Source organism: Sinohyriopsis cumingii, chromosome 10 (genome assembly GCF_028554795.1).
Source record: "Sinohyriopsis cumingii isolate HCF-2022 chromosome 10, ASM2855479v2, whole genome shotgun sequence".
NCBI lineage: Eukaryota > Metazoa > Mollusca > Bivalvia > Unionida > Unionidae > Sinohyriopsis > Sinohyriopsis cumingii.
Window position 1 is genome coordinate 92,626,306 of NC_142970.1, and position 25,478 is coordinate 92,651,783.

Below are 25,478 nucleotides of genomic sequence, written 5' to 3' on the forward strand. Positions count from 1 at the left end.
ACAGCACTCATGCACATGTATATACAGTACATCACTCATGCACATGTATATACAATACAGCACAAACTGACAAGTATATACAGTACAGCACTCATGCACAAGTATATACAGTACAGCACTTATGAACAAGTATATACAGTACAGCACTTATGAACAAGTATATACAGTACAGCACTTATGAACAAGTATATACAGTACAGCACTCATTCACAAGTATATACAGTACAGCACACACACAAGTATATACAGTACAACACTCACACAAGTATATACAGTACAGCACACATACAAGTATATACAGTCCAGCACTCATACACATGCATATACAGAACAGCACTCATGCACATGTATATACAGCACAGCACTCATACACAAGTATATACAGTACATCACACAAGTATATACAGTACAGCACTCATGCACATTTCATATATAGAACAGCACTCATGCACATGTATATACCATACAGCGCTCATGCACAAGTATATACAGTACAGCACACACACAAGTATATATAGTACAGCACACACACAAGTATGTATATAGTACAGCATACACACACAAGTATATTCAGTACAGCACACATATACAAGTATATATGGTACAGTGCACATATACATCTATATATGGAATAGTACAGTTCACATGTAAATGTAGGATAGTACACATAAGTAAATGTGGTACAGCACACATACACAAATATATATATGATACAGTACACATATAATAGGATAAATGTTAGAGCACAGTACACATACATAAGAAAACCCCTAGAAGAAATAATCACAGATTATTGTAAGTTTATTCTCTGATGGATGGACAAGTTTCATTCTGGATGACATCATAATGTAAAAAGCTGGATGACATCATAATGTAACAAGATGGATGACATTATAATGCAACAAGATGGATGACATAATGTAACAAGATGGATGACATAATGTGACAAGATGGATGACATAATAATTTAAAAACCTGGATGACATCATAATGTAAAAAGCTGGATGACATTATAATGTTAACAAGTTGGATGACATAATGTGACAAGATAAATGACATAATGAAAAAAGATGGATGACATTATAATGTAACAAGATGGATGACATCATAATGTAAAAAGCTGGATGACATCATAATGAAAAAAGATGGATGACATTATAATGTAACAAGATGGATGACATTATAATGTAACAAGATGGATGACATTACAATGTAACAAGATGGATGACATTATAATGTAACAAGATGGATGACATTACAATGTAACAAGATGGATGACATCAAAATGTAAAAAGATGGATGACATAATGTAACAAGATGGATGACATTATAATGCAACAAAATGGATGACATTATAATGTAACAAGATGGATGACATTATAATGTAACAAGATGGATGACATTACAATGCAACAAGATGGATGACATTATAATGTAACAAGATGGATGACATTACACTGTAACAAGATGGATGGATGACATTATAATGTAACAAGATGGATGACATTATAATGTAACAAGATGGATGACATTATAATGCAACAAGATGGATGACATTATAATGTAACAAGATGGATGACATTATAATGTAACAAGATGGATGACATCAAAATGTAAAAAGATGGATGACATAATGTAACAAGATGGATGACATTATAATGCAACAAAATGGATGACATTATAATGTAACAAGATGGATGACATTATAATGTAACAAGATGGATGACATTACAATGCAACAAGATGGATGACATTATAATGTAACAAGATGGATGACATTACGCTGTAACAAGATGGATGGATGACATTATAATGTAACAAGATGGATGACATTATAATGTAACAAGATGGATGACATTATAATGCAACAAGATGGATGACATTATAATGTAACAAGATGGATGACATTATAATGTAACAAGATGGATGACATCAAAATGTAAAAAGATGAGTTTTATTACTGTGTTATATTGTGTATCCTTATTAACGATGTATACTATGTGATGATGATATTTATGGGAAAAATATTTTGTTCAGTTACCTCCATTGTTTAAGTGTATGAGACAAAATTAGGGCATCTGATAAGAATATGTTGCTATTCTTATTTATATGATAAGCCTATGAGTCAAATAGGTCAGGAAGAAGAGTTACTAGCATTAGTACTAAGCCTATGTGTCAAATAGGTCAGGAAGAAGAGGTACTAGTATTAGTACTAAGCCTATGTGTCAAATAGGTCAGGAAGAAAAGGTACTAGTATTAGTACTAAGCCTATGTGTCAAATAGGTCAGGAAGAAGAGGTACTAGCATTAGTACTAAGCCTATGTGTCAAATAAGTCAGGAAGAAGAGGTACTAGTATTAGTACTAAGCCTATGTGTCAAATAGGTCAGGAAGAAGGGGTACTAGTATTAGTACTAAGCCTATGTGTCAAATAGGTCAGGAAGAAGAGGTACTAGTATTATTACTAAGCCTATGTGTCAAATAGGTCAGGAAGAAAGGGTACTAGTATTAGTACTAAGCCTATGTGTCAAATAGGTCAGGAAGAAGAGGTACTAGTATCAGTACTAAGCCTATGTGTCAAATAGGTCAGGAAGAAGGGGTACTAGTATTAGTACTAAGCCTATGTGTCAAATAGGTCAGGAAGAAGAGGTACTAGTATTATTACTAAGCCTATGTGTCAAATAGGTCAGGAAGAAAGGGTACTAGTATTAGTACTAAGCCTATGTGTCAAATAGGTCAGGAAGAAGAGGTACTAGTATTAGTACTAAGCCTATGTGTCAAATAGGTCAGGAAGAAGAGGTACTAGTATTAGTACTAAGCCTATGTGTCAAATAGGTCAGGAAGAAAGGGTACTAGTATTAGTACTAAGCCTATGTGTCAAATAGGTCAGGAAGAAGAGGTACTAGTATTAGTACTAAGCATGTGTGTCAAATAGGTCAGAAAGAAGAGGTACTAGTATTAGTACTAAGCCTATGTGTCAAATACGTCAGGAGGAAGAGGTACTAGTATTACTACTAACAGGCCAGACTTTAATTTTGTATACCCAAACACATTCCCTCTACATTACACCATGCTTGATTTTTACCTTCATGCAATGCAATCCTAACCATCAAACAAATAAAACAAAGAACTAGAAATGCATGCATTCAACATGTTTGCCCTCAGAGCATATGGTCCAATAGAAGAAATCTTTTGTTGGAGCCACAGTATATCAGTTGGTAGAGCATCATGCTTGTAATCCAAGGTTCAAGGGTCATGAGTCATCTCAGTGTATCCTTGGGACTTGTATCCAAGGGTCATGGGTCATGAGCTGTCTCAGTGTATCCTTGGGACTTGTATCCAAGGGTCATGGGACATGAGTCATCTCAGTGTATCCTTGGGACTTGTAATCCAAGGGTCATGAGCTGTCTCAGTGTATCCTTGGGACTTGTAATCCAAGGGTCATGGATCATGAGCTGTCTCAGTGTATCCTTGGGACTTGTAATCCAAGGATCATGGGTCATGAGCTGTCTCAGTGTATCCTTGGGACTTGTAATCCAAGGGTCATGGGACATGAGTCATCTCAGTGTATCCTTGGGACTTGTAATCCAAGGGTCATGAGCTGTCTCAGTGTATCATTGGGACTTGTAATCCAAGGGTCATGAGCTGTCTCAGTATATCCTTGGGACTTGTAATGCAAGCGTCATGGGTCATGATCTGTCTCGGTGTATCCTTGGGACTTGTAATCCAAGGGTCATGAGCTGTCTCAGTGTATCCTTGGGACTTGTAATCCAAGGGTCATGAGCTGTCTCAGTGTATCCTTGGGACGTGTAATCCAAGGGTCATGGGTCATGAGCTGTCTCAGTGTATCCTTGGAACTTGTATCCAAGGGTCATGAGCTGTCTCAGTGTATCCTTGGGACTCGTAATCCAAGGATCATGTGTTAGCTGTCTTAGTGTATCCTTGGGACTTCAATGAATAGCCAATTATGTACAGAAAATGAACTAGCAACCAGCTAAATAATATATGCATGGACAAAACAATAACTCAGACAGAGGCCATAAAACTCAATTAACATTCATTTGATGAAAGAAAAGTGCAAAATAAATGGATAAAAAGCCTTCTTGATTTTATCGCTTATGCAAACATTTTTTTAATCAATGCAATTCTTCCAAACATTACTGACTGTGAATTAAATTCAAGATGCTAGAGAAAATGGCAAAATGAACAAATAATGCAGTCAAATTTTGATACTGTATGTTGAAAATAAAATTTGCCTGGAACTTCTTGATTTTAAGCCTAATACAAATTTTTTTTTATCCAATGGTCATTCAAAGTTATTTTCTGGAGAAAAAAATGAATTGGAAAGTTTTAAGTTAAATTATGGTCTTTAAACTGCTGTTGACATGACTTTCAAACACATGAATAATGACATGACTTTAAACACATGAATAATGACATGACTTTCAAACACATGAATACTGACATGACTTTTAAACACATGAATAATGACATGACTTTCAAACACATGAATACTGACATGATTTTCAAACACATGAATACTGACATGACTTTTAAACACATGATTAATGACATGACTTTTAAACACATGAATAATCACATGACTTTCAAGCACATGAATAGTGAATGACTTTCAAACACATGAATACTGACCAACTTATTAAAAGCTATGGTCTGGTAATGCAAAGACAGTTTATAATTGTCAAAACTTGTTATGATCAAGATGAGGAAGTACATTTCCCATTTTCTACTGAAACTCTTTTGTGAAAAACTTTTTAAAATTTACAAATATTTAAATGTGATCTTCCAGTTATGTCAGATAATTTATGTAAAATCTATTTTGATTTAATGGACTATCAGGTGCTTCTGAATGTCTGTCAATTCCTTGCTGTGAGGCAACAGACCTTGTTTACATCAAAAGGGAGATCTAAAAATAGCAATTATTATACCTTTAAAGTTTCAGATTACACTCATGATGTTCATTAGTTACACACACATAAAATAAAACTTGCAGAGTAATTCAGTCAGTGTCCATTTTAAATAATGTTTCACTTTTCTTACTCAGATAGCTATTCAATGTTGACCTGGCACTATGTGTGGTGGCACTGTGTGTGGCACTATGTGCTACTTGATGGCACATTGTGCTCTATGCTGTTCTTTAGGATGTGACACGAGGACAAATGCAACAGAATACATGGGTAATAGTATGCACCCCCGATGGTACATGCTGTTCATTAAGATGTGACACAACAAATGGAACATAATACATGGGTAATACAGAGATGCCCATTGCTAACCAAGGAAATTATAGACAAGAAGGAAACAATTTGTGATTCTATTGAAAACTTTGTGACAATTACTGCAACCAAAAAAAATTCCACACTGAAACCAGAAGAATGATAAAATCATTACAAAAAATTATAAAACATGTATATGTACAGCTATATAAAACTATTTACAGTAGACAGACCATTGTATTTTTTAACTGTTCTCCAAACTGCTACTGGCTCTTTTCAGCTTGCCAAAAGATCCTTTTCCAATATCATTTTATGGCAATCAAGATTGGCTTAAAATTACTGTCCCACATTTTAAAGTCAAGTCACACATGAAAGGTTTATAGAAACATTGCAGAAAATGGTTCACATGTCAACACGTATGTTGTAGATATCTAATTAAAAAACAAACAAACTAGAAAAGTACATCATGAAGCAAACACAAGCAAAATGAAGCATTTCAAATAAATGCAGTGAAATTGATCATCTGTTACGAATTATGGTTTTAGACTTGGAAGGACTAAAACAAACTATTCTGATTATAGTATCATATTATATGCCAGAAACTGGTCTTATGTTGCAAATTACCATAAAGACAGGAAAGGGCTGAAAAAACTCCTAAGGTGGCACTCACCAGATAATATGTACTTCTGAGAGAGTGATGTATGTAAGGTGAAGTAGTTGGCATTTAAAACATGCACAGTGGAGAGAATGTTTGCATACCTCTATGCTACATTAATGTAATGTGGATGATATTTCTTTTGGATATTGTACTTTTGGAAATTTTACATGATTTAAGCACACTGCTAACTAAAATGACTGCTCCCTTGTGTTAAAAAATCAGTCTGAATTAGTCTAAAGTACACTATACATAGCAGCTATTAAAATAGGGAAAATGAATTTTACCAGACTAGACAATACCAGCTTCTGAAAGTGCAATGAATGAATTACCAAATATATAAAATGTAAAAAAAAGTTATCAGCTCTTTTTTATACAATTTACCTCTGAAGTTCAGGAAGTGAAAATGACCAAGTAGAGCTAGCACTTTTTTGAAAGGTGCACATTTGAAGTAAGGCCAAGCTGTATACTCTATAACCCATAGTACACCCATCAATCATACACCAAAATAAAGGGAATTAAAGGTTCTTTGCATTATACCTAAGATATACAAGGTCTTTTTTAAATAGCCAGTATAACCAGTGAGGAAAGCCGGGGAAATCCTTTTTCTTTAAAATCCTAACCCTGTGCAAAATACGAAACTGTAGAGCGCCACCTAAGGTGTACGCCAGAAACTGGTCTTATGTTGCAAATTAGCATAAAGATAGGAAAGGGCTGAAAAAACTCCCAAGGTGTATGCCAGAAACTGGTCTTATGTCGCAAATTACCATAAAGGGGGCGCTCACCAGTTATTATGTACTTTTCAGAGAGTGACATATGTAAGGTGAAGTTGTTTGCATTTAAGACATGCACAGTGGAGAGAATGTTGGCATACCTCTATGCTACATTAATGTAATGTGGATGATATTTCTTTGGATATTGTACTTTTGGAAACTGTACATGATCTAAGCACACTGCTAACTAAAATGACTGCTCCCTTGTGCTAAAAACTCAGCCTGAATTAGTCTAAAGTACACTATCCATAGCAGCTATTAGAAGAGGGAAAATGAATTTTGTCAGACTAGACGATACCAGCTTCTGAAAGTGCAATGAATGAATTACCAAATATATAAAATGTATAAAAAAAACGTTATCGGCTCTTTTTTTATAAAATTTACATCTGAAGTTCAGGAAGTGAAATTGACCAAGTGATGCTAGCACTTTTTTGAAAGATGCACATCTGGATAAAGGCCAAGCTGTAAACTTTATAATCCATATTACACCCATCAACCATATACCAAAATAAAGGAAATTAAAGGTTCTTTGAATTATACCCAAGATATACAAGGTCTTTTTTAAATAGCCAGTATAACCAGTGAGGAAAGCCGGGGGAAATTCCTTTTCTTTAAAATTCTAACCCTAGGCAAAATATGAAACTGTAGAGCGCCACCAAAGACAGGAAAGGGCTGAAAAAAATCCCAAGGTGTATGCCAGAAACTGGTCTTATGTCGCAAATTAGCATAAAGACAAAAAAGGGCTGAAAAAACACCCAAGGTGTATGCCAGAAACTGGTCTTATGTTGCAATTACCATAAAGACAGGAAAGGGCTGAAAATACTCCCAAGGTGTATGATGATGTTACAAATTAAAGATAAAGACTTGCAAGGACTGAAAATACTTGCATACGATTTCAACTTCCAGTAAATGTTTCTTTTGGTTAATTTTTTTACTACAAAAATCTTATTTTTTGTATTTGGCAACATGATTCATGAACAAGCTTGGAAATTCGGGACATTCACACCAAATTCGGAAAGATGGGCATCTCTGGTGACTAACACTATCTATCCATGATGGCACATAATGTTCTATGATGTTCATTAAGATGTGACACAACAAATGGAAGAGAATACATGAGTAATACTACCTACCCCTGACGGCACATAATGTTCTGTGATGTTCAATAAGATGTTACACAGCAAATGGGACAGAATACATGGGTAGTACTACCTGCACCTAATGGCACATAGTGATCTATACTGTTCATTAAGATGTGACATGAGGATAAATGGGACAGAATACATGGGTAATACTAATTGAACTGATGGCACATAGTGATCTATACTGTTCATTAAGATGTGACATGAGGATAAATGGGACAGAATACATGGGTAATACCAACTGAACTGATGGCACATGGTGATATATACTGTTCATTAAGATGTGACATGAGGACAAATGGGACAGAACACATGGGTAATACTAACTGAACTGATGGCACATAGTGATCTATACTGTTCATTAAGATGTGACATGAGGACAAATGGGACAGAATACATGGGTAATACTAACTGAACTGATGGCACATGGTGATATATACTGTTCATTAAGATGTGACATGAGGACAAATGGGACAGAATACATGGGTAATACTAACTGAACTGATGGCACATAGTGATCTATACTGTTCATTAAGATGTGACATGAGGACAAATGGGACAGAATACATGGGTAATACTAACTGAACTGATGGCACATAGTGATCTATACTGTTCATTAAGATGTGACATGAGGACAAATGGGACAGAACACATGGGTAATACTAACTGAACTGATGGCACATGGTGATATATGCTATTCATTAAGATGTTACATGAGGATAAATGGGACAGAATACATGGGTAATACTAACTGAACTGATGGCATATGGTGATATATGCTATTCATGAAGATGTGACATGAGGACAAATGGGACAGAATACACGGGTAATACTAACTGAACTGATGGCACATGGTGATATGTGCTATTCATGAAGATGTTACACGAGGACATATGATATTTAAGGACATGAGCATTGCTAGCTGTCCCTGCTGAAATGTCATGCTCAATGCTGTTCATAGGAAATTATAAGCAGGAAAAAACACCACTGATGCTTATATACCATACATTAAATGACAGCCAATCTGGGTATTTGCTAATGAGTGCACATTATGCATGATTCTGTCACTGCAAACATTAATGAACCATTTTATAATTTAAAATCAATTTCCTTTTAAAGTTGCATGCTTTGGTAAAGCAGCTCTCATTAGTTCTTGGTGGAGTCAAAATATTTGCATCCATCTATAATCCCATTTCCTTTCAATTTCATTACATACAAATGTAGCTTAAGTACATAAATTCACTGGTTTGCAAACTTTTCATTACCAAATTTTAATGTCAGATATTGTAATCAAACAATGAAGAAAGAATGAATAGAGAGAGAAATAATGAAGAGAGAGAAAAAATATTTGTGCTCTAACAGACAAGGCCAAGCCAATCTAGTTACTGTTTTCAAAACTATATTCTCTTAATATTCACACCACAATTCATCCTTTGGAACTACAATAAATAAGTGTTTTTTGAAATAGGAAAAAAGAAAAACAGTCAGAGACATGATATAATTAGGTGTACATGATACACTGAGATATGTTAATGAAGCTAGAAAGTAAACTAGAGACCCAACTGGGCGTGATATCACTAACCTGGTTTACATGATGACTATGTCACTTAGTTGTAGTACTGTAAGAACACAAACTATGAATAATATCTCTCAAACTTAATATCATGTAAATTTTACCTGTTTTATTATACTCTGAACAAATTTTTCAATGATAAAGACATACTAATATTTATCATCTCTTGCTCATAAATGACAATCTAAAATTGTGAAAAGTTAAGTTCACTGACCAAACTTTAATTTGTGCTCTACATAAACGCATTGGTGTCACAAAAGTTGAAATTGAATTTTCTTAAGCTCATAGATTTTTTAAGGTTTAGAAAGAAATGCTTATCAGGGTACTACTTAATAACTAAAAATGTTATATATATTGTAAAATACAAACAATATCTGAATAACACATTTTAAGGCACTTTAACATGGCAATATTAGCAAATGGTAAATTTTATTTCATCAAATATATAAAAGTGGCCTCCAAATATTTAAGTATTTTAAATGTGGCAAAGTTCCAGAAATAATTCTCTACAAATAAATTTATAAACTTAGACATAGTTTTTACAGTATTTTCTAGTCAGAGCAAAATAATATTAAAAGAAAAAAAACACAAATACTTGTAAACAATCATTAATAACTGCATAAAGTAAGTCAGACCTTTAATTCAACACTGCACATTGTTCATGCTAGCTTGGAACTGTATATTTTTTTTCTCTAACATTATTTCCTTTTTATACATTGTTTTTGGTCATAAACTACAAATTATTTATTGCAGACACATGGTGTACTATTTTACTCATTAATTATAATAAATTCTTCAAACAAAATGTTTGCATCATATTTTCAACAACTTATATTTAAATCTGGTTGCATTATTTTGCTGTGTAACCCAATTGTGTGATTCTCAATCGTCAACATCATTAGTTACCTCCCTTGCTTTCCTTTAGTGAAAGAAGACATGTAAAAAGACACAAAATTAAACATATAATATAGGAATTGAAAACTTTTCTAACTGTCCTGAATTTAATAATATTTACAGCACTTGCTCATAATATATTTATAATTTCATATACTAATGTTATGCTAAGGTCTAAACAAGCTCTTTAAGAAACAGCCATGATTTCAGCTCAACATCTAAGTTTGATCAAAATCAGATCAGAAGTATGGCTTCCAGATGTTAACAAGTTCAACCAATCAGATAAAAGATCATTTCATTAATATGCATGGATCATTATCAAATCTGTCCAAGATTTGAGATGATATAAGTATATATTCAGAGTCTGATGAAAATCAGATCAGAACATGTCCTCCAGATCTTGCTCATATTTCAACTCATATGAGATACTGATTATGTAAATCAATATTTCAAGATTGATCAATATCGGATCAAAACCATGGCATTAAAAGTGGAAACAAGGAAGTGTCAACAGATGGACAATGGACCATGGACACATGGATATACCAAAAGCTCACTTGTCATTATGACCAGGTGTACTAAAAATCAAACTGGTGGACATATGCTTCTATACATTATCTAAATTTTCCTTATCTATCTACTCTATTATGTGATTCAAATACTGGCCAACTTTCTATGCTATAATACCATCCACATTTTCTGAATTTGTCTGAGATATTATACCATGCAAAACTTACCCAAATTTCTAAGCAGTTTTGCAGTGAAAATGATACCCATCTTTCCCTGTTATGATGTCATTTAGTAGTGCCTTTCTGACAAAACTATTGCCCATCTTTCTCTAATATCATTTAGTAGTGCCTTTTTGACAAACTATTGCCCATCTTTCTTTGATATGATGTCATTTAGTAGTGCCTTTCTGACAAAACTATTGCCCATCTTTCTTTGATATGATGTCATTTAGTAGTGCCTTTCTGACAAAACTATTGCACATCTTACTCTGAAATCATGTAATTTAGTATTGTGATTAAACTACTGCCCCAACCTTCTTAGCCACTGTCATCCAAAATAATGCCCACTTTTCCAAAACAATTTTAAAATCCAAATATTGCCCACCTTTAGAGAGTATTTTTCTTTCAATTAGTGTGGCCCACCTTTCTTAGCATTATATAATGTAATTAATGCCAATATTCAGTATGATATGCCTTCCAATCAGTGTGGCCCACCTTTCTTTGCATTATATAATGCAATTAATGCCAATATTCATTATGATATGCCTTCCAGTTAGTGTGGAACACGTTTCTTAGCATTATATAATGTAATTAATAACAATATTTGTTATGATATGCCTTCCAGTTAATGTGGAACACGTTTCTTAGCATTATATAATGTAATTAATGCCAATATTCGTTATCATATGCCTTCCAATTAGTGTGGCCCACCTTTCTTAGCATTATATAATGAAATTAATGCCAAAATTCATTGTGATATGCCTTTCAATTAGTGTGGTTGTTGTTGTTGTTGTGGGGCTTAATGCAATTTTTCAGCATACAATAGGCCATGCATGGCGGCCAGTATTAATGGTGGAGGAAGAACCCGGGAAAACCCAAGAAGAACCACCGACCCATGAGACGCTAATGGCAAGCTTTCTCACATACCCACATTGGCCGAATCCTAGACTTGAACCCACGCAGAGGTGAGATTGCAGTGATCCGTAACGGAGAGCGCTTTAGACCACACGAGGCCCCCAATTAGTGTGGAACACATTTCTTAGTATTATATAATGTAATTAATGTCAATATTCATTGTGATATGCCTTCCAATTAGTGCGGCCCACCTTTCTTAGCATTATATAATGCAATTAATGCCAATATTCATTATGATATGCCTTCCAATTAGTGTGGCTCACCTTTCTTTGCATTATATAATGCAATTAATGCCAATATTCATTATGATATGCCTTCCAATAAATGTGGCCCACCTTTCTTTGCATTATATAATGCAATTAATGCCAATATTCATTATGATATGCCTTCCAATTAGTGTGGCCCACCTTTTTTAGCATTATATAATGCAATTAATGCCAATATTCATTATGATATGCCTTCCAATTAGTGTGGCTCACCTTTCTTTGCATTATATAATGCAATTATTGCCAATAGTCATTATGATATGCCTTCCAATTAGTGTGGCCCACCTTTCTTAGCATTATATAATGCAATTAATACCATCATTCTTTCAGATATGAATTTCTATTACTTCCAAACAATCAAATCAAAAACCAAATTTTACTCATCTTTGAAAACAATGTCATCTAAATATTGCCCACCTTTCTTTGATTGTCCACAATATCATTCATCTTTCTCAATCATTTTTTTAAATTAAAATTTAGTTCAACTTTGTAAATAATGTCAACTTATCACTGTGAATTGTTCTTTTTCATTATACTGTCCAAAAGATCACTCATTCTGCACAATCTTTCTTAAAAATCCAATTATCGTCTGCCTTCCTCCCCATATATAATTAAAATATTGCCCCTTCCCATATATAATTAGAATATTGCCCCTCCCCATATCTAATTAAAGTATTGCCCCTCCCCATATATAATTAGAATATTGCCCCTCCCCATATATAATTAGAATATTGCCCCTCCCCATATATAATTAGAATACCGCCCCCCACCATATATAATTAAAGTATTTCCCCATCCCATATCTAATTAAAGTATTGCCCACTTTTCCTTTGCAGTATGTCATCTTAATGTTGCCCACCATCCTAAGTCATTTAACCCAGATAGTGTCCACTTTCTGGTCCATTATTTTGTCAAAGTTTTACTCATCTGCCAAATCAATGTCTCAACACTGTTCACAATTATGTTGTTCAAATGCAACTACATTGTGTTTTTGTTTTGCTAAGCCCCGCTTTCAAAAATACATTAATTTCTGTCTAACATTGTCTTTTTGTTTTTCTAAGCACCTACTTTCAAAAATACATTATTAATTTCTGTCTTACATTGTGTTTTTGTTTTTCTAAGCCCCTGCTTTCAAAATCACATTATTAATTTCTGTCTAATATTGTGGTTTTGTTTTTCTAAGACCTGCTTTCAAAAATACATTATTAATTTCTGTCTAACATTGTGTGTTTGTTTTTCTAAGCACCTGCTTTCAAAAATATATTATTAATTTCTAACATTGTGTTTTTGTTTTTCTAAGCACCTGCTTTCAAAAATACATTATTAATTTCTGTCTAACATTGTGTTTATGATTTTCTAAGACCTGCTTTCAAAAATACATTATTAATTTCTGTCTTAAATTGTGCTTTTGTTTTTCTAAGCCCCACTTTCAAAAATACATTAATTTCTGTCTAACATTGTGTTTTTGTTTTTCTAAGCCCCTGCTTTCAAAATCACATTATTAATTTCTGTCTAACATGGTTATATAAATTACTCTTGTGAAAATACCTCATGGTAGCCTAAATTATAATCAGAAATTCCATTTACTTTTACTCTTGGAACCAGATAAGACATCACAAATATTTACTCCACAAAATAAGTGGAGAACTGTATTGTTAAAGTGACAGAAAATTATATCATTGTTGTTGTTGTTGTCGGGTTTAATGCCATTTTTCAGCACACGATAGGCTATGCATGGTGGCCAGTATTAATGGTGGAGGAAGAACCCGGGAAAACCCCAGAAAGAACCACCGACCCACGAGAAGCTACTGACAAGCTTTCTCACATACCCACATTGGCCGAATCCGAGACTCGAACCGGCGCAGACAGAGGTGAGATGGCAGTGATCCGTAACGGAGAGCGCTTTAGACCGCTCGGCCACTTGGAGCCCCTATAAATTATATTATTACATACCCTGTTAATCTTACCTGGCTTGTTTGGCATTACAAAATTGAAACTTTCTGGTGTTTTCACTGACATCCACATGTCTACATTTCTAGATGGCTATAGAATTTGTCTTGGCCTAATCACTTTAGCATATGGCATATGAATGTCTTGGCCTAATGACTTAAACATACTGAGTAAGAATAAGTCTTGGCCTAATGGCTTTAGCATATAGCATATAACTGTCTTGGACTAATGACTTCAGCATAAAGGGTATGAATATGTGTTGGCCTAATGACTTCAGCATATGGCATATGAATATATGTTGGCCTAAAGACTTCAGCATATGGTATATGAATATGTGTTGGCCTAATGACTTCAGCATATGGCATATGAATATGTGTTGGCCTAATGACTTCAGCATATAGCATATCAATATGTTGTGTTCTAATGGGTTCAACATATCATTATCAGACTCATCCTTTCTGCCAAAATATAACAAAATGTGTATGTTTATGTATATACAAAAATGTTATGTAATCTAAACAATTTGACTTGTAAAGTTTCATAAAATTGGATGACCATTTTTTAAAAATCCCCTCACAGTATTCAGTTAAGTTTTAATGGAGTCTGTGAGAATTCAATCTTTCCCAGAAAAAAATGTGTTCATATTAAATAAAATGATGAACTGATTTGACTAATTCAATAAATATTCATCTCAATCATTTCCAATTCATCTCAAGAAGAAATTCTTGGGATCCATTTGTACACACAAAAAGATGCCCCAATTAAAGAGTCTTAAGTCCCAAGTCAAATATGGGGGCCATAACTCCATTTTTACACACAAAGATGCCCCAATTAAAGAGTCTTAAGTCCCAAGTCAAATATAGGGGCCATAACTCCATTCTTACACACAAAGATGCCCCAATTAAAGAATCTTAAGTCCCAAGTCAAATATAGGGGCCATAACTCCATTCTTACACACAAAGATGCCCCAATTAAAGAGTCTTAAGTCCCAAGTCAAATAGGGGGCCATAACTCCATTAAATATGACTAAGTTGCATTTCAATCCATTATGTCCTTGAAAAGTTACTGAAATTTGTGATGGATGGACATGACAGGATAAGGCAGGACATGAATAGACATGACAGACATACATGGTTAACACTATATGCCAACTCCATACATACAGCCAGAACACATGAAAAAGGTTCAATGAAATGCACAGTGTGTAAATGCCACTTTTGATTTGTAAAGTCTTCACTATGGACAAGTCACTTTGAGATAAGTAGATGTCCAACAAAGTCCAGAAATGTCCCATTCTCCATCTGGTCTTCTGGCAGCTTGTTAGACAGAGACGTCTGAAATGAGAATAACAAGCTGTAAAATGTTAGAATTTTTAATGGTGATACCATAGCCAATACTCTTCCAAAAATACCAGTGTGTAATTTTATTTTATAGCTGCCATATTCACAGATAGTGCTGGATGATTTTGATGGCATAAAAAGTGTTTTGAAATCCTAAGGGCAAATCAGTGTGCATGACGCCAAAAAGGTGATGTCCAATTGAAAATAAATTATCATTTCATATAAACAAATATAAAATAATTGGAAATTCGTATACAATAAAAAAACAACAACATATTTTCTTTGAAACATTTAATAAAATCACAAGCAAAAAATAGTTGGTAGATTTAGCATTGTTCAAACCCATCATTATATAAATACTAAAAAAATCACAATCAGAAAGATATTAAATAAATATAAAATAAAAATAAAAACAGTAACAGAGAAATATTTTCTTAATTGGATGATATAAATGGTTTGGAAGCTAGGATGGGGTGAAGGTAATGCGAGTGCCATTTGTGTTACTCTTTGCACTCAATAGAGATTGTATGTTGCAGGTTTTAAAACTTCTCTGAAGATCTGGTTGAATTTTTTCAGCACAGAAAATGATCTTTTGCATCTGCATTGCTGTGAGTTAAACATGCTGGTAATCTTGCTATGTCAATGGACATTGTACACTCAGGAATGTGTGAGTGTGTGTGATTAGGATTTTTAATGTAGCTTTAACAATTTTTCAGTCATACTCCTACAATGTCGGCAGTGTGGCAGTTTATAGTGATGTCTAGCACTGAGGCATCATGCCACAGACATGTAGCGTGATGTCCCACCCAGTCACATTATCCTGACGCCAGGATGAACAGTCCTAACTCTAACCACTTAATGCTGAGCGTCTAGTGAGGCAGCTGTTAGTACCATTTTTGTAAGTCTTTGGTATAACTCGGCCAGGGTTTGAACCCACAACCTCCCGCTTCCGAGGCCGACGCTCTAACTACTAGGCCACCGGAGCGGTCCCACTCAGGAATGAATGATGTCAATATGGTGTTTTCTATGTCAACGGATGTTGTACACTCCAGAATGACTGATCTCAATAGTTGTGTGCTATGTCAATGGATGTTATGCACTCCAGAATGACTGATGTCAATATATTGTTTGTAGCTGGTGCATAAACTAAATTTTATTTTGCTGGGTTTTGCTTGTTTCAAGGGCTCATTCTTTACTGAATCACAGTTGCATTTTGTTATTTTATCTTAAAAAGGTTTATCATAATTGTACTCTAATCTGACAAGCAAAAAAATTTGTCTTGCTTTTGATCTATGGAGTGAGATCTGTCTTATGTCTTGCATTTGATATATCAAGTGAGAGCTGTCTTATGTTTTGCATTTGATATATGGAGTGAAATCTGTCTAATGTCTTGCATTTGATTTATGGAGTGAGATCTGTCTTATATCTTGCATTTGATATATCAAGTGAGAACTGTCTTATGTCTTGCATTTGATATATGGAGTGAAATCTGTCTTATGTCTTGCATTTGATTTATGGAGTGAGATCTGTCTTATATCTTACATTTGATATATCAAGTGAGAGCTGTCTTATGTCTTGCATTTGATATATGGAGTGAAATCTGTCTTATGTCTTGCATTTGATATATGAAGTGAAATAAGTCTTATGTCTTGCATTTGATTTATGGAGTGAAATCTGTCTTATGTCTTGCATTTGACATATGGAGTGAAATCTGTCTTATGTCTTGCATTTGATTTATGGAGTGAGATCTGTCTTATATCTTGCATTCAATATATTGAGTGAGAGCTGTCTTATGTCTTGCATTTGATATATGAAGTGAAATAAGTCTTATGTCTTGCATTTGATATATGGAGTGAAATCTGTCTTATGTCTTGCATTTGACATATGGAGTGAAATCTGTCTTATGTCTTGCATTTGACATATGGAGTGAAATCTGTCTTATCTCTTCCATTTTATATATAGAGTGATAGCTGTCTTATGTCTTGCATTTGATATATGTAGTTAAATCTGTCTTATGTCTTGCATTTGACATATGGAGTGAAATCTGTCTTATGTCTTGCATTTGACATATGGAGTGAAATCTGTCTTATGTCGCGCATATACATGCAAATCCTTGGCGAGGAAAAAGTGTAATCCAAGTGGACAAAAAGAGTAATCCGAGCAGAAAAAGAGTAATCCACATATAACATTATAAATATTCAATAAGCATTTGTACAAAATGATTTATTTACCCCTCTGGACTTTTAACATCAAATTACTGATCCAAGTTTTCATATATAACACTTTGAGTTTTAAAAAGCAACAGACTCTCATATTGCATTTCAAAGCACTTTGTACCAGCTGAGACTATAAATGTTTTGCACACCAGTAGAGCACTAAGTACTGGGTTATTACAGAGCCTGGATCTAAAATTCAGTTTTACTTTTGTTAACAATACTGAACAATTTCTCACAGTCAGCATTACAATGGCAAGGAACCAATATTCGTTTCATAACCTGACAAAGAAGAGGAAATTTATATCTCCCAGTTATTGTGTCTTTTAGCTGGCAAACTATATGAAAAAATCAACTCTGTCCCCATGAAGTACATTGTCAGGTAGAGTGCCAGCTTGATACTTCAAGAGTTCTCCTTCTAATTTATCAGCAGCCTTTCTTGCAGATGGTGCATCATATGACAGAGACAACCTGTTATGAACAATGATGGAGACATTTTTCAAAATATAGTAAGCAACTCCTGTACGAATTCCAGTCATCACTGATGCAGCATCAGCTGAAAACCCCATACAGTTCTGCCAACATATATTTATTCAAAGCATTATCAAGCAAATAAAAAAGTGTTTTCTCCAGTAGAATCTACTGTTAATTCTGGTAAAGAAAGAAGAGCACTCTGACTTTGCCCTTTTCATTGTCAAAGTCTCTTACACAGACTGGGTACAACGTTTTGTCATCATAATCACTACTCCTGTCTGTTGCAATACTAAATGGCCCAATTTTCATGGCTTCAGCAATTTTAAGTGAAGTATCCTCTGCTAAACACCTAACAATATTAGATGATTTTGTTCTTGCATATACATATTTTCTGCAACTTTGGAATCAGAAACATCCATTTAAACAAAGGACCAATGTAGTCTTCTACTGCAAGGCATAGTCTGTGTTCTTTTAAGAACTCGATAAATAACGCCTCTGCATTTATAAAATCCGTGTCCACAATTAAGTTCAGCTGTAAAAAAGACAAGTTACCATAGTACTTGAGTTAGGAAAATGAGCTAATTCAAGGTTTCTTTCTTTTACCACCAAGACCAATATTAAAATCCTTTCCACACAGCCTACAAGGGGCACAAAGCTGCCCTAGAATGGAACACTGTAATATGTAGTTAATGTATTTATCTCTGAATCGATTTTTCATCTTATCTAATCCATCTGTGAAATTATTTGAAAAACATTTTTGCTCTAACAAACACATTGACTAGAATAAATCCGACTTGACTTTTAGCACCAAATACCTAAAGACTGGTCCTGTACCAGTTATCAATTTGAACAAAGAATCTGCAAGCAAAGGTTAGAAGTTAGGAAACCAGTCTGTTCTCTCCTAACTAAGCCATATGACTGTTATAAATAGAAACTGAGGTCAAAAGTTTGAAAGTAGAACCAGCATATTTCTTGGAAATAGTACAACTGCTATAAAAAGAACATAACTGTTAGGAAAGTGCATGCAAGTCTACAGACAAGTGTACTCTTATGTCGTAGTTACACAGAAGCTGTCTTTTCTAGAATACGGTCTGTGGAATTAATGGGATGTTAATAAAAATGAGAAAACAAATTATTAATTTTTTTTGGGAGGGGGATATACCGAAAACATGTAATCTGAATACATTTATGCGTAAGGCGTAATTTAGTGGAAAAAACTGTAATGATTAAGCCAAAAGCATAATGGTTGGCATGTATGCTTGCATTTGATATGATGAGTTAAATCTCTTATGTCTTGCATTTGATATACGAAATGAGATCCTAGTTCAAAGAAACATAGTTGCTTACCATTAACTTGCCAATAATTGTTAAAAAAGATGGCTGAAATGTTTTCATTCAAGGAAGTGGTGTGTAGTAACTTACATTCTTCAAGATGCATCTCTTTAAGTAAAACTTTTTAAAAACTGTTCTTTCAACTTTACGTTTGAAAATTAGATTAATGGACTGTCCCATAGCTGTCTTCAAACTATTCATGGACTGGGGGGCCCCCGAGTGGCCGAGTGGTCTAAAGCGCTCTCCATTACAGATCACTACCATCTCACCTCTGTCTGCGCTGGTTCGAGTCTAGGATTCGGCCAATGTGGGTATGTGAGAAAGCTTTCCAGTAGCTTCTCGTGGGTCGGTGGTTCTTCCCGGAGTTTTCCCAGGTTCTTCCTCCACCATTAATACTGGCCACCATGCATAGCCTATCATGTGCTGAAAAATGGTGTTAAACCCCACAACAACAACAAATTAATGGACTGTCCCATAGCTGTCTTCAAACTTTCAATGGGCTGTCCCATAGCTGTCTTCAAACTATTAATGGACTGTCCCATAGCTGTCTTCAAACTATTAATGGACTGTCCCATAGCTGTCTTCAAACTATATAAGAGGGCTTCACCTTGGCTATTCTCATCTCATTATGTAATCTATGAAATGGTGGTTGCCTATTTGTGACCATCTTACTGTTTAATTGCCTGTGATAATCAGCTGTACAGACTGTCTCAAGGATAGTTAAACATGGAATCTAAGCAAGACTGTAAAATGCTAATGCTAGGGATAAATACTGTGGCAGTAAAAAATTTATAGTTCTCTATCTCACTACTAATTATTTTTCTTCTTCTTCTAAGATATCTGAAAATCATACTTTTGTCAATAAGATAGTGTCTGGGTCGACAGTTGAATCTCATACACCCTTGACCCTTGCACGATGATTCCAATGTTCTACCAACCGAACTACCATGACTGCCATCTATCTGTGGTACCACGGTACTACATCATAGCAAGGATCAGGACAGCACCTTAACCCCAAACCTTGGCCCCAAAAAGTTATGATAGCATGTTGGTCCCAAAGGGTCGTAACAGCACCTTGGCAACAAAGGGTCATGATAGCATCTTGGCCCCAAAGGGTCTTGATAGAACCTTGGCTCCAAAGGGTCATGATAGCATATGGGCCTTAAATTTTCCGACAGTATATTGCTGACTTTAGTGCTGGATGTTTTCAAATTCGACCAAAGAGAAAGTACCTTATATGAGTAGATGTTTCAGAATTACCTTTAATTTGTCCAAAAATGTTATAGATGGCTGCCATGAATGCTGGAACTTGATCCAATCTGGTGAACCTCGATAAAAGTCTGCCAGGTTTTTCTGAAAATAACAAATTAAATATGACATTATTGTGAGACAGTACCAATAAATGTGTCCTTAGAAAGCAAATACAGCATAATGTGGTCTCCATGTGTAGATGACTCTTTAATACAGATAAAATGTATGCGTGCTTGTGTATGCATGCATGTATTGATGACCTTCTCTGCATGAATGCATGAAACACATCCAAGGTCAAATAGGTTGTCTCCATTAGTCACCTCGTATCACATGCAAGAGCTCATACAGGACTTATTCTACATCCCTGTGAAATGCAAGAGTTACAACAGGTCTATTCTACATCCATGTGATATACAAGAGTTCACACCGGGTCTATGCTACGTCCCAGTAATATGCAAGAGTTCACACCAGGTCTATTCTATGTCCCAGTAATATGCAAGAGTTCAAACCAGGTCTATTCTACATCCCTGTGATATGCAAGAGTTACACCAGGTCTATTCTACATCCCTGTGATATGCATGAGTTCATATCAGGCCTATCCTCCATCCCTGTGAAACGCAAGAGTTCACACCAGGTCTATTCTACATCCCTGTGATATGCAAGAGTTACACCAGGTCTGTTCTACATTCCTGTGATATGCAAGAGTTCATATCAGGCTTTTCCTCCATCCCTGTGAAACGCAAGAGTTACACCAGGTCTATTCTACATATTCTGTGAAATGCAAGAGTTACACCAGGTCTATTATACATCCCTGTGATATGCAAGACTTACACCAGGTTTTTTCTACATCCCTGTGATATGCAAGAGTTACACCAGGTCTACTCTACATCCCTGTGATATGCAAGAGTTACACCAGGTCTATTCTACATCCTGTGATATGCAAGAGTTACAACGGGTCTATTCTACATCCCTGTGTTATGCAAGAGTTACACCGGGTCTATTCTACATCCCTGTGATATGCAAGAGTTACACCAGGTCTACTCTACATCCCTGTGTTATGCAAGAGTTACACCAGGTTTTTTCTACATCCCTGTGATATACAAGTATTACACCAGGTCTATTCTACATCCCTGTGATATGCAAGAGTTACACCAGGTCTACTCTACATCCCTGTGATATGCAAGAGTTACACCAGGTCTATTCTACATCCTGTGATATGCAAGAGTTCACACCATGTCTATTCTACATCCCTGTGATATGCAAGAGTTCACACCAGGTCTATTCTACATCCCAGTAATATGCAAGAGTTCACACTGGGTCTATTCTATGTCCAGTAATATGCAAGAGTTCACACCGGGTCTATTCTACATCCCTGTGAAATGCAAGAGTATACACTAGGTCTATTCTACATCCCTGTGAAATGCCAGAGTTACATCAGGTCTATTCTACATCCCTGTGATATGCAAGAGTTACACCAGGTCTATTCTACATCCCTGTGATATGCAAGAATTACACCAGGTCTATTCTACATCCCTGTGAAATGCAGGAGTTACACCAGGTCTATTCTACATCCTGTGATATGCAAGAGTTACACCAGGTCTATTCTACATCCCTGTGAAATGCAAGTGTTGACACCAGGTCTATTCTAGATCCCTGTGAAATGCAAGAGTATACACCAGGTCTATTCTACATCCCTGTGAAATGCAAGAGTTACACCAGGTCCATTCTACATCCTGTGATATGCAAGAGTTACACTGGGTCTATTCTACATCCCTGTGATATGCAAGAGTTACACCGGGTCTATTCTACATCCTGTGATATGCAAGAGTTACAACGGGTCTATTCTACATCCCTGTGATATGCAAGAGTTACACCGGGTCTATTCTACATCCTGTGATATGCAAGAGTTACAACGGGTCTATTCCACATCCTGTGATATGCAAGAGTTACAACAGGTCTATTCTACATCCCTGTGAAATGCAGGAGTTACACCAGTCTATTCTACATCCTGTGATATGCAAGAGTTACACCAGGTCTATTCTACATCCCTGTGAAATGCAAGTGTTGACACCAGGTCTATTCTAGATCCCTGTGAAATGCAAGAGTATACACCAGGTCTATTCTACATCCCTGTGAAATGCAAGAGTTACACCAGGTCCATTCTACATCCTGTGATATGCAAGAGTTACACTGGGTCTATTCTACATCCCTGTGATATGCAAGAGTTACACCGGGTCTATTCTACATCCTGTGATATGCAAGAGTTACAACGGGTCTATTCTACATCCCTGTGATATGCAAGAGTTACACCGGGTCTATTCTACATCCTGTGATATGCAAGAGTTACACCGGGTCTATTCTACATCCTGTGATATGCAGGAGTTACACCGGGTCTATTCTACATCCCTGTGTTATGCAAGAGTTACACCAGGTCTATTCTACATCCCTATGAAATGCAAGAGTTACACCAGGTCTATTCTACATCCCTGTGATATGCAAGAGTTACACTAGGTCTATTCTACATCCCTGTGATATGCAAGAGTTACACCAGGTCTATTCTACATCCCTGTGATATGCAAGAGTTACACCAGGTCTATTCTACATCCTGTGATATGCAAGAGTTACACCAGGTCTATTCTACATCCCAGTAATATGCAAGAGTTCACACAAGGTCTATTCTACATCCCTGTGATATGCAAGAGTTACACTGGGTCTATTCTACATCCCTGTGATATGCAAGAGTTACACCAGATCTATTCTACATCCCTGTGATATGCAAGAGTTCACCGGGTCTATTCTACATCCCTTTGAAATGCAAGAGTTACACCAGGTCTATTCTACATCCTGTGATATGCAAGAGTTACACCAGGTCTATTCTACATCCTGTGATATGCAAGAGTTACACCAGGTCTATTCTACATCCCTGTGATATGCAAGAGTTACACCGGGTCTATTCTACATCCTGTGATATGCAGGAGTTACACCGGGTCTATTCTACATCCCTGTGTTATGCAAGAGTTACACCGGGTCTATTCTATATCCCTGTGAAATGCAGGAGTTCACACAAGGTCTATTCTACATCTCTGTGATATGCAAGAGATACACCAGGTCTATTCTACATCCCTGTGATATGCAAGAGTTACATCGGGTCTATTATACATCCCTGTGAAATGCAGGAGTTCAAACAAGGTCTATTCTACATCTCTGTGATATGCAGGAGTTCATATCAGGCCTATTATACATCAGCATGACAAGCAGCATTTCACATTTCACATCAGGCCTATTTTATATCTCTGTGATATGCAGGAGTTCATTTTGGGACTATTCTACATCATTACAATCACAAGAGATGATACAAGTAAGGACCCTTTGCAGTGATACCTTTAATTATAGGCATTCTATTAAAATTTCAATTTTCCTTTTCCATGGAATACATTTTCACACAAGGAAATAAACATCCAAATATTTGACCTGTTATCCATTGTCCATCTTAAGGAATTGTACATTATATTAGCGACAAAATGAGCAGCAATTTTACAAGAATGTTGTTTGCTTTACAAGAAATAAATTTTGTTTGTATTTGAAAAAGTGATACTGTGCCAATACTCATGCTAGGAAAGTGAAAATTTAAACAGGCAAGTAAAACATCTGTAATTCATTTGCCCATCTACAGGTATGGAACTAAGGTTGTTCAGTGGTTAGCATGTTTGATTCATGACCAAACGGATGTGGGTTTGAATCCTAAAACAGGATCAGGCGAGGTCAGCTATAGTGGTGTGTTCCTTTGCAAGGTCTTTACACCATTGACATTGGCACTAAATAATCTATTTGTGTTTCTGTGTTGTAACACACCAAACCAAACCAAACCTATATACAGGTACACTTTCAACAAATTAATTTTAAAAAATGGGCAGTAAAGATTGCTTATAATATTGCGTAGGGGAATGGGATTTTTTCCCAAATTCATCGTTTATTTTTCAAATGTGTATCTACTTGTTCCTATTGATGAGATCGGAAATATATGTAATAAATAAATTATAATGGTATAATTGCTCTTAGAAAACCTTGGTTGCTTCCTGGCTATCACTAATTTCACAAACAACATCCTCTGGGTACAACAAGTTTGCATTTAATTGTTGGTATAGTAGGTGTGACAGTGTCACTCTCAGTATTAACATAATCCAAGAAATCAATATCCCTTATCAGACACATATAGGTGTCACACACCATAGCTAGGCAAACATCAGCAGCAGCTACCACACTATCACTAGTAATGGCATGTTTTCATAACAGTTTGCAACACAAGCTGTGGAAACATCACATCATGCATGATAAATCATGCTGTTTGTGGACAATACCATTATTTCATGCTCAATTTTTTGTAAAAGGCTTCTATTCCTCATAGTTTTTATTTCTATTTTTGTGTCTGAAGTGACATTTTGTCTTTTTCTGAAAGCCAAGTTTCATCCGTAGTGTTCAGAATGAACACAAGAAATATTTATTTCTCAGTTAGTCAATATACAGGTACAGAATGATAACTAAAGACTATTTAAAAATTTATTTAGTCAAAACAAATACAACACAAAAACATTTCTTTTCATACAATTGCACTGAGCCAGCATCCTGTGATTCCACAGTACTGATTATGAATATGGTGTGATTATTACGCCTTTCCAAATCTGCATCTTTGTTAGACCTTTGTTAAGTACTAACGATAAGCTTTTCTTACTTAGTGCA

At 35.5% G+C, this 25,478-nt stretch overlaps 1 protein-coding gene across 2 annotated transcripts in view; it reads right to left on the reverse strand.

The window, feature by feature from the left end:
* Window positions 1-5,197: 5,197 nt before the first annotated feature.
* Window positions 5,198-25,478, reverse strand: part of LOC149790590 (MPN domain-containing protein-like) — an 82,186-nt gene continuing 61,905 nt past the window's right edge. For both annotated transcript variants that reach the window (XM_089972684.1, XM_089972683.1), the window contains exons 14-15: window positions 20,751-20,843; window positions 5,198-15,465 (exon numbers count right to left, since the gene is read on the reverse strand). In XM_089972684.1, coding sequence (XP_089828810.1) covers window positions 15,379-15,465; window positions 20,751-20,843 — 180 coding nt within the window. In that variant the 3' untranslated portion in view covers window positions 5,198-15,378. The remainder of the gene's footprint in view (window positions 15,466-20,750; window positions 20,844-25,478) is intronic.